The sequence below is a fragment of the Aegilops tauschii genome, chromosome 5 (assembly GCF_002575655.3).
Source record: "Aegilops tauschii subsp. strangulata cultivar AL8/78 chromosome 5, Aet v6.0, whole genome shotgun sequence".
Classification (NCBI taxonomy): domain Eukaryota; kingdom Viridiplantae; phylum Streptophyta; class Magnoliopsida; order Poales; family Poaceae; genus Aegilops; species Aegilops tauschii.
This window is the reverse complement of record NC_053039.3, coordinates 234,703,344-234,718,266: the sequence shown is the minus strand read 5'-3', so window position 1 is coordinate 234,718,266 and position 14,923 is coordinate 234,703,344. Positions and strand designations below refer to the sequence as shown.

The 14,923-nt window shown below is 47.9% G+C and overlaps 1 protein-coding gene across 44 annotated transcripts; it reads left to right on the top strand.

Moving 5' to 3' along the window:
- The first annotated feature begins 7,606 nt into the window (after nt 1-7,606).
- Nucleotides 7,607-14,867, top strand: LOC109749123 (uncharacterized). Of its 44 annotated transcripts, XR_012184548.1 has the most exons (11): nt 7,670-7,990; nt 8,112-8,252; nt 8,582-8,701; nt 9,644-9,751; nt 11,969-12,063; nt 12,390-12,432; nt 12,541-12,644; nt 13,098-13,352; nt 13,554-13,634; nt 13,857-13,990; nt 14,356-14,867. XR_012184548.1 is itself a non-coding variant. In XM_040389432.3 (8 exons), the coding sequence occupies exons 1-7, from the start codon at nt 7,924-7,926 to the stop codon at nt 13,960-13,962; spliced, it is 609 nt and encodes a 202-aa protein (XP_040245366.1). In that variant the 5' UTR covers nt 7,642-7,923; the 3' UTR covers nt 13,963-13,990; nt 14,356-14,867. The 44 variants fall into 44 exon arrangements, 5 of the variants coding, with proteins under 5 accessions (XP_040245366.1, XP_040245364.1, XP_040245365.1 ...); XR_012184546.1 differs by lacking the exon at nt 13,098-13,352 and having other exon boundaries at nt 7,607-7,990; nt 8,125-8,252; nt 8,582-8,697; nt 11,969-12,244; nt 13,882-13,990; XR_012184545.1 differs by lacking the exon at nt 13,098-13,352 and having other exon boundaries at nt 7,638-7,990; nt 8,125-8,252; nt 9,644-9,755; nt 11,969-12,244.
- Nucleotides 14,868-14,923: the final 56 nt, after the last annotated feature.

The following is a 14,923-nucleotide window of genomic DNA, read 5'->3' as shown; positions in this document are numbered from 1 at the left end:
TGCAAGGTGTGCAATTGAGCACAGCTCAATGCCCGACCATGGCAGAAGATAGAGAAAAGATGAGTGTCATCCCCTATGCCTCGGCCATAGGGTCTATTATGTATGCCATGCTGTGTACCAGACCTGATGTAAACCTTGCCGTAAGTTTGGTAGGAAGGTACCAAAGTAATCCCGGCATGGAACACTGGACAGCGGTCAAGAATATCCTGAAGTACCTGAAGAGGACTAAGGATATGTTTCTCGTATATGGAGGTGACGAAGAGCTCGTCGTAAAGGGTTAAGTCGACGCTAGCTTCGACACAGATCTGGATGACTCTATGTCACAAACCGGATACGTGTATATTTTGAATGGAGGGGCAGTAAGCTGGTGCAGTTGCAAGCAAAGCGTCGTGGCGGGATCTACATGTGAAGCGAAGTACATGGCGGCCTCAGAGGCAGCACAGGAAGCAGTCTGGATAAAGGAGTTCATTACCGACCTAGGGGTGATTCCCAATGCGTCGGGCCCGATGACTCTCTTCTGTGACAACACTGGAGCTATTGCCCTTGCCAAGGAGCCCGGGTTTCACAGGAAGACCAGGCATATCAAGCGTCGCTTCAACTCCATTCGTGAAAGTGTTCAAAATGGAGACATAGATATTTGTAAAGTACATACGGACCTGAATGTAGCAGATCCGTTGACTAAACCTCTCCCTAGAGCAAAATATGATCAACACCAGAACTCTATGGGTGTTCGATTCATCACAATGTAACTAGATTATTGACTCTAGTGCAAGTGGGAGACTGTTGGAAATATGCCCTAGAGGCAATAATAAAATGGTTATTATTATATTTCCTTGTTCATGATAATTGTCTATTGTTCATGCTATAATTGTGTTATCGTAATACATGTGTGAATACATAGACCACAACATGTCCCTAGTGAGCCTCTAGTTGACTAGCTCGTTGATCAACAGATAGTCATGGTTTCCCGACTATGGACATTGGATGTCATTGATAACGGGATCACATCATTAGGAGAATGATGTGATGGACAAGACCCAATCCTAAGCATAGCACAAAGATCGTGTAGTTCGTTTGCTAGAGCTTTTCCAATTGTCAAGTATCATTTCCTTAGACCATGAGATTGTGCAACTCCCGGATACCGTAGGAGTGCTTTGGGTGTGCCAAACGTCACAACGTAGCTGGGTGGCTATAAAGGTGCACTACGGGTATCTCCGAAAGTGTCTGTTGGGTTGGCACGAATCGAGACTGGGATTTGTCACTCCGTATGACGGAGAGGTATCTCTGGGCCCACTCGGTAATGCATCATCATAATGAGCTCAATGTGACCAAGTGTCTGGTCACGGGATCATGCATTACTGTACGAGTAAAGTGACTTGCCGGTAACGAGATTGAACAAGGTATTGGGATACCGACGATCGAATCTCGGGCAAGTAACGTACCGATTGACAAAGGGAATTGTATACGGGATTGATTGAATCCTCGACATCGTGGTTCATCCGATGAGATCATCGAGGAACATGTGGGAGCCAACATGGGTATCCAGATCCCGCTGTTGGTTATTGACCGGAGAGTCGTCTCGGTCATGTCTGCATGTCTCCCGAACCCGTAGGGTCTACACACTTAAGGTTCGGTGACGCTAGGGTTGTAGAGATATTAGTATGTGGAAACCCGAAAGTTGTTCGGAGTCCCGGATGAGATCCCGGACGTCACGAGGAGTTCCGGAATGGTCCGGAGGTGAAGAATTATATATAGGAAGTCCAGTTTCGGCCACCGGGAAAGTTTCGGGGGTTATCGGTATTGTACCGGGACCACCGAAAGGGTCCCGGGGGTCCACCGGGTGGGGCCACCTATCCCGGAGGGCCCCATGGGCTGAATTGGGAGGGGAACCAGCCCCTGGTGGGCTGGTGCTCCCCCCATGGGCCTCCCCCTGCGCCTAGGGTTGGAAACCCCGGGGGTGGGGGCGCCCCACCTGGCTTGGGGGGCAAGTTTCCCCCCTTGGCCGCCGCCCCCCCCCATGTAGATGGGATCCCAGGGCCGGCGCCCCCCAGGGGGCCTATATATATGTGGGGGGAGGGAGGGCAGCAGTACCCTAGCCCCTGGCGCCTCCCTCTCCCTCCCGTGACACCTCTCCCTCCCGCTTGCGCTTGGCGAAGCCCTGCCGGGATCCCCGCTACTTCCACCACCACGCCGTCCTGCTGCTGGATCTCCATCAACCTCTCCTTCCCCCTTGCTGTATCAAGAAGGAGGAGACGTCGTTGCTCCGTACGTGTGTTGAACGCGGAGGTGCCGTCCGTTCGGCGCTCGGTCATCGGTGATTTGGATCACGACGAGTACGACTCCATCAACCCCGTTCACTTGAACGCTTCCGCTCGCGATCTACAAGGGTATGTAGATGCACTCCTTCCTTCTCGTTGCTAGTAAACTCCATAGATGGATCTTGGTGATGCGTAGAAAATTTTAAAATTCTGCAACGATCCCCAACAAATATGAGTGTGTTGGTCTGACCGAAATTCACAAGAAGGTTTTGGAAGGCACCCCTTGACGGATCGGTGGCCCCGAGGGCTCCTCACCCGGGGGGTCCGAAAAATACTTGTTCAATTTTTGTGATGTAGCATGAATAGAGTTTGAGAAGAGAAAAAACATAGATAGCTAGAGAAGGTTCTTAGGCATTCTTGTCCATCCATTTGGCTAATAAAAAGCAAGACAATCAAAACAACAAATGGATGTCCTCGAATGGAGAAATTATGCAACCAACATGCTCACACAATTACATAGCAAATGAAATATGTGACAAAGCATGCACAAACAATTCTAGCATCTATCAAGCAATTGACGATGACTGGGTCATCTATATATGAGTATATTGACTGAGGAGTCAAATGAGAACATTTGATCGTAGGTCATACTCATTGTTTAAGCACAAGTGGGGTTACCACTTTTTCATAAAGCATTGATGTGTACACACCATTAGAGTTGCTTTAGCTCAATTCTTAGAGCAAAGCCCCCCTAGATGTGATATCCCCCCTAAGAGGGATGAACTAACCTTGGGTTTTGTCGATGATGACTTCATGTAGATGTTGAAGATGTGGATGCTCAATGTTGATGTAGATCTTTTGGAGCAATCCATTGGAGTGTTGCACTTTCAATACCTACATGGGTTAGTCCCACAAGGAACATACAAGGATATCCATAGACATAGAGTGAATTTCACATATGATGATGTCCATGAAAGCATTAGGTTACCTTGTCCCTTGTCTTACCAACAAGAGGGTTTGTGACTCCATGAACTAGTGCAGGATATGAAAGTTGATTGAACAAGTTCTCGCCAAAATGAATATGAGTGAAGTATGTTGGCGAAGTCACCCTCAAGAACACTCTAGTTCTTCTTCTTTGGGATCCACATCAACTTGATGGGAATCCTTGGAGTTGTAGTCATACTTGATGGTGTAGAGCTTGATGTAGTCTTGGGAACCCACTTGACCATGGCCTTAGGAGCTTCTTCAAATGAGTCAATCTCTTCTTGAAGCTTGTCCTTGCCTTTTAGCCTGTGGTCTTGTGGTGGAAGATCGTCTTAGCTTGTGTTCCCTTGAAAGAAGTGGGGTCATACTTGTCTTGTTGAGGAACAAACATCGTCTTCGGTTATTGATCTTCTTCCCACTCAACTCCATTGGCATTGAAATTTTCGTTAGAAACCAACACCTTGATTCTTCCGGTGCCTTCCTTGCTTGCGTACAATTTCCTCAAATTGCTTACTTCCGGCAAGGCTCTTGTAAACACCTTTCTATATAATTCCCTTCAATAAGCTATTTTCTTCGTCTTGGGGTATTGATCTTCTTCTCACTCAACTCCATTGGCATTGAAATTTTCGTTCGAAACCAACACCTTGATTCTTCCGGTGCCTTCCTTGCTTGCGTACAATTTCCTCAAATTGCTTACTTCCGGCAAGGCTCTTGTAAACACCTTTCTCTATAATTCCCTTCAATAAGCTATTTTCTTGATCAAGTGTAACTTGGCTAAGAGAATCATTAGTGGAATCAAGAGAACTACTAGAAGCAACAATATTGGATTTAGCATGGTTATTGTTACTACTAGAGGAAGAATCTTTCTTGCTCTTATTGCTAGATTTTACTTGTGGCATATAAGTAGACAAGATGAGATGTTTGGCAAGATAAGAAGAACTCTTCTTTCGAAGATCATCATTGATAGCTTTTAGAAACTCATGTTCTTGCTCTAAATTTAGCTTCTCGAAGCGTAGCTTCTCATGAGTCCTTAGGAGCTCTCTATGATCCTCTAGAGTTGTTTCATGAGCTAACTTAAGAGTGTTTAGTTCTTTAGTTAGACGCTCAATCTCCTCCTTGTAATTTTCATTCGTTTCATCTTGATTAACATGATTACTAGCAAGTTTATCATAGTTTTCATCACTAGCATTGTCAACAAGTAAATCATCATCACCTAGCAAGTCATCTTCATCAGTATTGAAATCAACATACTCGGGGTGTGATACCTTAGGGCCTTTAGCCATGAATCATCTTCCAATTCCTTCATTTGGTGAGTCAAATATGTCGTAGGAGTTGGATGACACAAGTGCAAGAACGGCAACACCTTCATTTTGAGTATAGCCGGAGTGAGAGTGATAGCTTCTCTCGGAGTAGTTGTCGGAGTCGGAACCGGATACCCATTCACCAACGTGAGCTTGATGTCTTCCTCTTGTGTAGCTCTTTGATGACTTGTCCTTCCTTTCCGAATCCTTGCGTCTACGAGAGGGTCTTCGTTCATAACGATCATCTCTACTCCTTCTCTCTTTTGGAGGTGATTCATCTCTTCTACTCCTCCTTTTTGGTGAATCTTCTCTTTTTTTGTAGGGAGCCGTACACTCATTGGAGTAGTGTCTGAGTCTTCCACAACTGTAGCAATTACGATCACGACTAGAAGATCTTTTGTCATTGTAGGACCTTGACTTGGAGCTTTTCTCTTTGCTTCTATTCTTGTAGAACTTGTTGAAGTTCTTCACCATTAAGCTCAATTCTTCATTGGAGACTTGCTTCTCACTTGATGTTGTAGGAGCATCACTTAAAGCTTTGTAAGCACCACTTCACTTGTTGTGGAGCTCTTCCTTATCCTTGAGTGACATCTCATGAGCAACAATTCTACCAATGACTTCTGCGGGCTTGAGATCTTTGTGATTCGGCATCATTTGGATCAAGGTGCACACGGTATCATATTTTCCATCCAAGGCTCTTAGGATCTTCTTGATGATGAATTTGTCAGTCATCTCTTCGCTTCCTAAGCCGGCAATCTCATTTGTGATGAGAGCAAGCCTAGAGTACATCTCGGTGTGACGCCCCAAGACCGGCGCTCCAGATGCCTTCCATGGATTCTGAGATTCGTCGTGTGTTTTGTTTTGTTTGTTGCTTTCATCTTTGCATCACGTGCATTGCATCATGTCATCTTGCAACCCCTTTTTAAAACTCAACTAAATAAATTGCATAGATCGTTGATCTATTTAAATCGAGGGAATTCGCATGATGATTTCTCTTTATAACATATCCTTCCAATATATTAGGGGGCTATAATAAATATTCCATTAACTTGGAATCACCCATAACACATTTGCATTATTCTTCAACTCTTCTTTTATCCGACTCAACTTCCTATCCTTCCTTTTCGACCTTTTAGTAAAATTGAGTTGCAATTTTACTTCTCCATAAATGTTCAAAATCCGCCCATAAATCACATCTGGTGTGTAGGGTCACCCCCTATAATTTCAACCCATTTGGAGTTCATTTGAATGGGTTTCGAAATTCAAACTTGTTTGAGTCAAATCCAACAGGCGTGGATTTTACTTCCTCTAAAAATCCTCAGACTATTTTTGTCAAATTCCTCGCATTTTTTGTGAGTCCAGGAAAATGATCCCCATGCCCAAATTCTTGACCACTCTTTTCTTTTCTCTCCTTTCTCTTTCTTTGCTTTTCTGTTTTTAAGAGTTTTGGAGAGAGTAGAGAGAGAGAGAGAAAGCCTTGCAGCCCAGCCGGCCTCTTGGGCCTAACCACCTAGGCCCAGCCGCACCTAAACCCTAGCCCCGATTCCCTCCTCATCTCTCGGTCAACCCCCTCTCCCTCGTTCCCCTGCTCACGCCGCCAGAGAGGATCCGAACCCCCACTCTCTCCCTCGATCCCTTCCCGGTCCTCCCGACAGCGCCGCAACCTCTTTCCCTCTCCCCCTCGTCCTCCCACACCGTCGCCCCGCAGCACCTCGTCAGCCCGCGCCGCCCCGTCCAGTTCCTCATCGGCGACCTCCCGCTCCGGATCCGCCTCCCACACCCGCGACCAGTGCCGCGCCTCCACGCCGTCTTCCGCATCCCCGGCCTCCTCATCGCCGCTTCGCCCGTCCCCGACCACCGGTGCCCTCGCCGGAGCTCCCGCAAGCCGTCTCTGCCGCGCGCGGCCTCTCCCTCGCACCGCCAGTGCCCTGCTCCAGCGTCGCCGCCGGATGCCTCAAGCTCCAGATCCGGCCGACCTCGCCGCTCCCCTCAGCCTCCCGCAGCTGCCTGTTGCCGGCCATCCCCATGGCTTGAGGAGCCCGAGCCTTCATCTGCTCCTCTCGCCCTGCGCCGGCCTCCACCAGCACCCATGGCCGCCGCTTGCTAGTCACCACCACAGCCGCCGCGCCCCTGCTTGCTGCTTCGACTTCATGCCCGAGCTTCGTTTTCGTCATGGACGTGGGGCAGCAGCTGAACCCTGCCATGATTCTGTCCAAGGCCGCAAGTCCGACGCCAAGACCCCCTCAAGTTCAACTACATGTAACACCGAGTACGACTACACACGGCGGTGCGTCAAGTTCCACTACCGTCGCCGTGGATCCGACAAGTTCGCGAGTACGACTACTTCCCAACCTTGTACCACTACCGTCGCAAGAACCGAGACCGGCAGTCCGAAGACCCCAAGTACCACGACTACCCTCGAGGACATTGGTTCCATCAAGTTCGACTACAACATGTGTACAACTACCGCCACCGTGATTCTCGATAAGATGTCGTGTACTGCTACTTTCACTGCTGTCCCGATGATCGCTGATGAACGATAGCACCACTACTTCCCACTACGACCCGTGTACTACTACTTCCACTACCGTTGCGAGAACGTCTACTCCCATCTACGACGCATCAAACCCGATCCGCTTCGAAGGTATAACGCCGAGACGACACTCATGGACGAATGCGTGTGTGATGTATGAGATGCTCGTGGTTGCACCGTGTCCGAGTTGTCGCTTGCACCTTTCCTTCCATGTTTGCCTTGCCACCAACTCGTGGGACATCCGGAATCCGGGATCACCCCACCATCTCTAGCATGTTCTGCACATCCACACACTTGCTCTTTTGCACCGGTACCCCAACGAGTTACCGGAACCCAGAATGTTGCTGTGGCACCATTTCCAATTTTCACCGCCGTGACATCCTTTTCCTTCCGCCATGGTGACAAATGCCTCATATCATATTATGTCAATATCTAACATATAAACCCTCGATAAGTGCTAGGCACAACCATCTCTCGAGCGCACCGCACCACGCGAGGGGTAAAAACCACCGCGCCGCCCTCCACGTGGGAAAAAAAACGCGAGGGCGCACCGCACCACACGAGCGAAATAGTGCGAGCGAGCGAGCCGGCCTGCATCTCCCCCCCTCCGCCCGAGCCATCGTCTCCCCCGCTCCCCCCGAGCCACACGCACGCCCATTCCCCTCCCCTCCAAACCTAGCCGCCCCGCTCCCCTCCCTCTCCACGGCGCCGCCGCCTCCTCCCCTTCTGCCCTGCTCTCCACCGCGCCGCCTCTTCCTCCCCTTCACTATTCTCTCCAGCGACGGCAAAGATCTGGCGGCAAAGGGAGACGACGAGGGCGCTCGATCCGATCTGCTGAAGAGAAAAGATGAGAGGGAGAGAGATCACCGGAAGGAGTGCCGCCGGCTCGTCGTCTTTCATACCTACACACGCAAGTTCGTCCTCCTTCCTTTCTGTACTCCCCTCTTTTGATTAGCGAAGCTGCAACTACATGTCCCTCTATCTATCCCCCTGTCCTCACTCGCTTCTTTTCATCCCTTTGTCTCATGGATGAAGCTGCCGGCTGCAGGGGTGTTGAGAGGAGTTAGAGGTCGTGCGCCGGCCGGAGCAGCAGGAGCAAGGATATGGCCGCCTCTCTTCTCTGCCACGGTTCCCTCCTCTTCCTTCAGCTCTCGAGATGTCGACCTGCAGGTTTAGGTGCTTGTGTCTCAACAATCTTCCTCCCTGTATCCTCACATTTTTAATTTCTGATTCGTGTGTCACCATAAGGCTAGAGTTTGTCCGTGTGTTGTTTATGCTCGGGTTTTATCTCCACAAAAGATGGCCCACACTAGTTTAGAAGGAACTGCTGCTGTCCAGTTTAGAGTTATGTTTTCTAGCTCAAGCATTGTTTTAATTTCTATGGCTCAGGCTCCAAGTGAGATTATTTCTTTCATTTTGTTTGTGCTAATGTGAGTGATTTATTTCTCATAGAAACAAAATTCTGATTGATGTACTGACAAATGTGTATGACATACTATTTTTAGGCAAACCATTGTTTGACAACAAATATGCGGAGGCGTTTTTATGGATGTGCATTTCACCTGAATCTGGAGAGCTATTCAATCTGTCGCGGACATTTTTGGTGGAATTCAGTGCTTCAGCAGGTATTCTTGACCTCTATATTCCCTATCATGTGTATTTAACAAGTATTCAGTGATTCTCGATTTTTCCTTTTTAATTTATGAATGTAATCCTTCATGTGATGGTAAATGTATTATACATTTTTTGTCGAGCAAATATTGATTCATGCCATGCATGTTATGGGTGGGTTTAAAAAAAGCCATCCTGATTGTAGTGTGACAGCTTTAATCAAAGTTGTTTTAGTTACCCAGCCTTCTATTTTGATTGCTTTTGTATGATTCTTGAAAACAGAGTGTGGGTTGTGTTTATCAATAATATGCTTCAGATGTCAGTTCTGTTGCCAAATGATCTAAACTTGATTTACACACTTCTAGAACAGAAAAGAATATGGCATTTACCTTCCGTGGATTTACTTGAACGATTGTACAAGTATCTCGGCTTGGTTTATTTCCCATCTCCAATTATTAATTGTTTGCCAAGATATTTTTATGGTGTTCTTACTCCTGATTTACTGACATGTTTGATTTGTAGTCTCTTAGTATATAATCAAGTAGTTGTAGCTAAACAAACGTATATCTTGCCATGCTTTGGTGAAAGTATTAAAGTTCGTCTCTGGTTTTACTTTCCATGTGCTATCCATACCTATGCTTTATGTAGTTAATTAATAAACTCTCTTTAAATATGATGCTGATCTTGTAGCTGAGTTGAAAGTCAGAGGGTTTGTGCTATGGGTGATAAGGAATGGTCATAACCTTATTTGTTGGAATATTGCCGAAGATGATCCAAGCTAATTATTTTAGGCACTTGATCTGTTATATTGCCATAAACTGATTTTGTACTACGCGAACATGAGGATCTTTTAGCGGTTAGCCATGTCAAAAGCAGGATATATGTCTAACATCTAATCTGAGATGAAGTTGTCCTGCTCAATTAATTTATAGTTTTCTGGATGTTCTGGTTTTCAGCTTGGGAGCAAGTAGAAATACCTGATTTGATGCTCATGCTTCCAAAATTTTCACATTTCGCGAGAGCTAGGCGTACTTCTTGATGACCTTGCCGTCTCCAACCCATCCGTGGGTATTTCAACTCCCCTTCTGTTTTTTTATTTTTCTGCGCACATTTGCTCTACTCTCACTTTGCCTGGTATGCTCTCATTTTCTTAGATTTAGTTTTGCTTGTTCTATCTCCTCCCATTTTCTATTTGTTGTTCTTTTCTCTGTTTTTAATTTGTTTTTTTACATCCTATTTTATTTATTCTTTTTGGCTACGACAAATGAATGGATTATTGCTTTATTTGGCCTTTATATTGTTTCCCATCTACTATATGGTTCACTTTGCTAGCTATAAAAAAAGCATCATGGGTTACTGCTGTTGGAATAAGCCACGGCGTGTGTGGTCGGGCTCGTCGGGTGCGCGCGGGACGGGCGGGACACATTGGTGCCGTCGGGCTTGTCGGGCGCGTCGGTGACGCGCGTGACGGGCGGGACGTGCGGGGCGCAGCAGCGTGGCATATGTGTATCGTGTGTAGCGTGTGTACTCAGTCTGGCACGTAGAGCAGGCCGTTGGCGAGTGTGCTGGCCAAGTTTGCTACTCCTACATGCATGATCTTGTTAGCTGCATGCATGAGCTTCGGTTCGGGCGATCACCGGCGACCATGGCGCTCGTCCCACACGGCGGCGGCGCGGGCGGATCGGCGACGATGGCGATGCCGATGCTGACCGCGGACAACTACACGGTCTGGGCCATCAAGGCGCAGGCGATCCTCGACGTCCACACCGTATGGGAGGCGGTGGCGCCGGGCGACGCGGCGTTGAACGCGCGGAAGGACAAGATGGTGTGCGCGTTGCTTCTCGGGGCGTTGCCGGAGGATGTGCTGCTGCAGGTGTCGACGAAGCTCACCGCTAGGGAGGTATGGGACTCCCTGAAGGTGAGGTTCGTCGGCGCTGATCGGGTCCGCGCGGCGAGTCTGGGGACGCTGCGTGGCGAATTCGACCGGATGAAGATGGCGGACGGCGAGGAGCTCGACGTGTACGGCGGGAGGCTCGCGGCGATGGCGGCGAGGTATGCCAACCTCGGGGAGACGCTGGACGACGCAGCACTTGTCAAGAAGTTGCTGGATACGGTGCCGGATCGCCTCTTCCCCGTCGTCGCCGGCATCAAGCAGTTCCACGACGTGACGACGATGGCGTTCGACGAAGCGCTCGGGCGGCTGCGTGCGTTCAACGAGCGGGTTCGGCGCCGTGGACAAGACGGCGGCGGGCGCGGGGGTGAGCAGCTGCTCATGACGGCGGCGCAGTGGGCAGCACGGGAGTCGACACGGCGGTGCTCGGGACGACGACGACGGGCGCAGCGTGGCGTCGGGGAGCGGCGGCAACAGGCGCAGGCGCTGCTACAAGTGCGGGGAGCACGGGCACTTCCGGGGACGCAGCAGCGTGGCATATGTGTGTATCGTGTGTAGCGTGTGTACTCAGGCTGGCACGTAGAGCAGGCCGTTGGCGAGTGTGCTGGCCAAGTTTGCTACTCCTACATGCATGGCTGAGTTAGTTAGCTAGGTGAGCTCTTCTAGGAGTGGATGAGTACGTGCGGTTAGTGGCCGGTTGCGAGGCTGGGTCCTGCGTAGGTGCATAGGTTAGTGGCCGGTGTGGCCGATGAGCTGTGCGCGTGCATCTACTACTTAAGTGCTGTGCTTGTGCCTGTAGCCGTGAGGCAGTTGCGAGCTGAAAAAAAGGGCGTTTGAGCGCCGGGGCGTCGCGTTGGTCGCCGGGGTATTGGTCGCCACAAAATTCTTCAGTGTGCCTTCGTCTACCTCCGTCCGTGAGTGAACCAGAGAGAGCTAGTCTAGGGCTGCGCCAACAACTGCCTGGTGGACCTCTGAATATTTTTTCACCTCAGCTTGATTGACAAGCTCACCGGCAGGAAATGTAGTATGAGATGATATTTTTTAATTTCTCTAGCTTTTCTTATTGGTATGTACAGAAAGGACAAAGTCTTGAATTACTTTTTGGAATACCATTGAAAATCTTGAATTACTTTTGCTTTGATGGGTAATCTATCACTAAACAGACTATAGCTTCCAGCCTTCACACATAAAGACTAATTTAGTACTTCGGTTGGGCTGTCCTATTTTCTGTGTGGTCGAACAGGAAAGCTAAATGTACAGTTTATTTGCTCGGCACCATTTATTGTGCCACATAGAAGTACATCTTTTTCTTATTTTTTCTAATGCAATCATCAATACCGTACCTTAGTTAACCTTCCTAATTTTTGTTCTCTTTTTGGTCATACATTAGGATTATTATGGATTTTCTGAAGGTGGTGGTGGGGGTTGCACGGCATGTTCCATCTGGTTTCAGGAGTGTGTGCTGCACCTGAAAAAATTTCTCGGGTTGTCTCTCTTCGTATTTCCACCTTAGTTGTGATATTTTATTTATTGCTAATCATTTGAGTTAGTGTACAATCATATATTTGTCATCCATGGCTCCTTAGAGAGCTGGACATGCTTGGTTGGAGTCGTCGTCGTCCTGGTTGGGGAGATGAGCATGCTTATGCTTATATTACAAAGATTAGTGTGTAGTCCTTCTATGCCTTCTAATTAGATAGTTTGGCTTGATTTTAGATGCTTACAATCTCTTGTCATAGAATTTTATAATTGCTTCTCATGGAAAGCAGCCCTCTCCCAAGCTGACGGACTTGGTTTGTTTTTCAATGTAGGCATGAGGTCTCCGAGTCGTTTAAATCTGAACGCAACACCAAGGTATCACTCTTGTAAAATCTCAGTGCAAGAGTTGTCCGTTCAAATAAGATTTTGATTGTGTTTTTCCCTTTTGCCTAGCAAAACATATATGATGCCTCTAATTTGTAGGCTGCTAGCCTGAGCATTGCCGAACAATACATCAAAGCATAGCTAAACTTGATAAAAGCAAACATGGAAGCCCTCCCTAATTCATCAATTTACAAAGATCATAGGTGATTCTCTTGCGGACCAGTTAATTAGATTATGAATTTTGTTTATGTTATTGCTGATCTCAAATGCTTAGTTTCTAAGTTTATCTCAAAACTACACGCTTCCTCCTTGCTTATTGGAGAAGATGTTCGTATGCTTTCTCTCGTGTGCATGCTTGTGTAGTGTCATCATTTTTCAGTGCACTGCACTACCTGTTTGGGTTAGTTCTTTGGGTGTTCTGTGTGCACATGTGGTGCTTCCTGCTTCCTAGCTAGGGGGTCTAACAGTGATTGTGTAGACTGCCAAACAATGGTTGCTGCTTACTGATTGTAGCCTTGTAGGCATGGTCACTGTAGCCATAGAAATGATATTCCTTTTGGATTGGTCGAGCATAGAACATGTTCATACAGATTTTGAAGAGCTGCTCCGCCTCCCCGCCTCATCTCATTTTCCTCTCTTCCTCACGGCGCCAGCAGCATGGCCTCGATCTGGAGAAGGGGAGCAGCCACCGGCCGATTCCAGCCCACTCCGGCGGTCCCAGCGGCCATCCAGCACCTTCCTGTGCTCTCTACCATCTCCATTGCGCTAACTCGACCTGCAGGTCCTCAACATCATCCGCAACTAGCCCTAGCCGCTCGGACTGCTGGTATGCGGTGTCACCATGGACGCCGGCGCGGCGCCTGCACCTCTGACTGTTTCCTCCGCGTTGCCTATGGGGCATCCACCTCCTTGTACGCCCCTCTCACCCAGGCGCACCTCTTGGGGTCGTTGGCGCTTGTGATTTCCCCGTGCGAGTATGTAAAAAGTTGCAGGATCTTTCGATCCAATAGTCGATTGTAGAATAGCTTATCTACAGACTTGTGAGGGATTAGAATTTTGCACAGGCTTGAGAATCCCTGACTATCTCGATCTAACTGAGAGTAATTTCATAGGATGGTGGCAACAGAGGGACTCTTTGGTGCCGGAGAGCTCGGGATTCATCACCCCTAACTGAATCAACCCTGCTATCACAGGTTCCCTCCTCCTGGTCCTTCATTGCCACAAAATTTCCCATTACCTTGCAATTTGTTAGATTCATTGATTTTGCTATCCTATAGTCCTGGATGGGTCCCCAGCCCCAGGCAAATCAATCTCAGTGGAATCATGGAGATCAAAAGATTTTGCTATGTCGATATACTTCTATGAATTACATATTTTCTTCCTTGAGAGTAATCAGTGTAATCTTTGAAAAGTAGCCTCTGCATGTTTATGGCCTCTCAGCTTCGTGCTTATGGTGCGGCTGCGTGGAAGCCGACGACAAGTACGGCCGCTCTCTACTTGCCTCTAATATGTATGTCTTAACTCCCTCGAGAAAAGGAGTCTTTGCAAGGTCAGCCAGTACTCCACTTCACATTCAATCATATGCAGAAATATATGCCATGTTTTCCAATAGTCTGCTCGCCTCTTCTACATAAAAAGGTGCTGTGTTCTAATTTTCTTTCACTGTTTATGTTGATTGACGACAGAGCAAACTATGTGATTTAAATAATCATCAAGAACATGTCAATCATTTCAAGTAAACATTCTTTTTATTGTACTGAAGATGTGAAATGGCTGCTTGGTGGAGGTGCCAGGATTTATGAATTAAGCTATCTGATGATGACAGTGCTTATATTTTATAGTTTTACATTTTTTATTTATCTGGAGGCATCGCGTGCGTCCGCTGTTTATGACCGCCGGATCGATTCACCACAGATGGCGGTGATGCAGACCAGGAACGCATCGGACATGGACGCTCTGCGGAAACTCGGCTCTGCCAGCGCCACCTCGGTGAGGAGGAAGACGCTCTGCGACATCACCAACCTGAGGCGGCCGCTGGCGGCGGCAGGACGGGTTGAGGTACGCGGACGGCATGGATGGGATCACTTGGTTGGTCAAGGCAAGATTTGCTGACCCGACTCCACCGCCGTCTCTTTCTTGGTTATGACTATGATGTGTTGCGGTCGCTAGCGCTGCTCTTTTTTTCTTGAATCTATGTGTGTGTAAATGCAAGAGAATTCGGATCTTGTGAAGCTCCTGGAGGAGAGAGTATTTTCCTTCATCGATTGTTCTCTTTTGTCTAGGATGGATAGGGCTTCTTGATGTGTGGTTGTTCTGGTGTTTGACTCTATTTGGATTGATTTGCATAGTATACATCACGGCTCCATAGTAGACATCCATGTTTAAAACTAAGATCAGATATTTGAATTGTCAGACTCTTTTGCTCATTGTCAGACCATGACTACGGCTTCCTATTAAAGTTGTGTGGAATGCTACTAAAAAG

Excerpts from the sequence above, each read along its gene's own strand:
- LOC109749123 (XM_040389430.3), top strand. The coding sequence starts at position 7,924 with ATGAGAGGGAGAGAGATCACCGGAAGGAGTGCCGCCGGCTCGTCGTCT. Across the intron at positions 8,247-8,581 it reads CTCGAGATGTCGACCTGCAG|GCAAACCATTGTTTGACAAC; the intron begins GTTTAGGTGCTT and ends TACTATTTTTAG. Across the intron at positions 13,991-14,370 it reads AGAAAAGGAGTCTTTGCAAG|ACCAGGAACGCATCGGACAT; the intron begins GTCAGCCAGTAC and ends GCGGTGATGCAG.